The 1,765-nt window shown below is 54.1% G+C and overlaps 1 protein-coding gene across 1 annotated transcript; it reads right to left on the bottom strand.

Moving 5' to 3' along the window:
• Nucleotides 1–259: 259 nt before the first annotated feature.
• On the bottom strand, nucleotides 260–805 carry SPRG_16546 (hypothetical protein; the record flags this gene model as incomplete). Its single annotated transcript, XM_012355954.1, has 3 exons — nucleotides 260–270; nucleotides 566–665; nucleotides 725–805. The coding sequence occupies 3 exons, from the start codon at nucleotides 803–805 to the stop codon at nucleotides 260–262; spliced, it is 192 nt and encodes a 63-aa protein (XP_012211344.1).
• Between the last annotated feature and the right edge of the window lie 960 nt (nucleotides 806–1,765).

The following is a 1,765-nucleotide window of genomic DNA, read 5'->3' on the forward strand; positions in this document are numbered from 1 at the left end:
GACCTCGAGCGAGCTAACCCTCGGCGAGTGGGGTCCACCACGGGATGGATCTCTCCGTGCGCAGCTCACTCCCAACGACCAAGTGCTGGTGCCAACTCCCACGCATTCAGGCGTAGCACTACGTATGCGAAGTCTTTAAGTTAGTTTTTGCTAATTTGGTTTCAACGCGAACACGTTTGATTGATAAAGTAATAAGGAACCGAATAGGTGAGAGAGGGGAGAGGGCTCTGACTAACGTTAAAGTCTGCTCAAGCTAGTGTTAGGTAGTGACTAGACATACATCGTTTGCCACTAGGTACTGCTACCGTAAAGTAGGCTCACTTAATTTGCTACGACTCATATGCCAAAGGTAGCGTGCATTGATCACGATAAGGATTCAATGCACTTGGCAAATTTGATGTCATACCTGCGCGTCGCCTTGAGCATCCATCCACTGTGCAATGAGCCATGATGCGCCGGCAAAAAATAATGTACACGACAAACAATTACATTTGGTTAACGCTATAAGAGCTGGCCCGCAACAAGCTTTGTCGTGGACCAAGTCGACGTGTCCATCCACAACGACCGCCGCTCGTGATGACGACAACCGCTGACGTGCGCACGTGCTCTTCCGGGAGCGTCTTGAGCCGGTTGTGGAGCGACGCGAGGCATATTGCTGGTGGGCCCTGACCCTTTGTCTTATCGACGTGCGTGCCGTCCTGTCGAGTGCCACAATATAGGCTACGGTCCGCAGATCTTCGTCGTCGACGTAGATGCCGATTTGGCCCGGGTCCACGCCTGCGTGAGCTTCGAACGGCCGCATCATGACGCACTTTCGCACGGCTTCGCCACGCTGATCACTGCTCTGCTTCGTTGTAAGAGCAGTCATGCGACGAACGGTTCGTGCAAGCGCTAATGCATGTTCGCGTCCGGGGCGGCTTGGTATGCCGTAACGTGGCGGTCGCCCTTGTGGACGTCTGGAATCGTCGGAAACTCGTTCAAGCAGTATGTCATGCGGAATCCACCGAGACTACACGGCGGCGTTTGCAATGGGCCTTGGATGTCCATCAAGGTGCCCACCAAGACGACACAGGTCGAAGGTACGTAGACTGTCGCTTCCCATCTCGTCGCAAGCAGAAAGACGCGCTCTTGAGGTCGCGTACAGTCCCTGATCGTTGAAAACTCTCACGTCGCCGTCGTGGATGAAGCGGCCGCTGTATCACCAGCGACTGCTGACTAGCAGCTGCACAAACAATTGTAGAACCCAGGACCGCAGCCCCAGATAGCGCGCTTGTGGCTGGAATAAGTTGGATTCAGGACAAGCATGCAGGCGTCGAGACGATGGCGAGCGAGCGGGTGGGTGGGATCGATCGACGCCGCCCTCTAGGCGCACCATGGCTATGATCGCCGTCCGCTCAAGGTCATGGTCCGGCTTGCTGGGAGATTATTAATCGGGCTGCAGTCGTGGTTGACCCCAACCGAGGCACCGGAATGTGTTCGTCGAGCACACAGATAGTCTCATCTTCATGAACACACCGTAGGTCCAAGATTCTTGTCATCTGCGTGATTGATGACCGCCGGTTTGTATTTACGTTTGCGTTGCGTTGCGTCGGTGTGTGACAGTAGCACCGCGTGCAGTGCGTTTTCACAAGGGTATTTATCGCCTTGGTTTCCACCACTAACCCGGGACAAGGCGTTGTAAAACATAGTTGTAGATCGTCTTACGGGAAGATCGGTTGAGACTGTACAGGAACCCTTGTCCAAGCTTCCAACAATCAGTTGTTCA

This window comes from Saprolegnia parasitica (genome assembly GCF_000151545.1).
Source record: "Saprolegnia parasitica CBS 223.65 unplaced genomic scaffold supercont2.340, whole genome shotgun sequence".
Classification (NCBI taxonomy): Eukaryota; Oomycota; class Saprolegniomycetes; order Saprolegniales; family Saprolegniaceae; genus Saprolegnia; species Saprolegnia parasitica.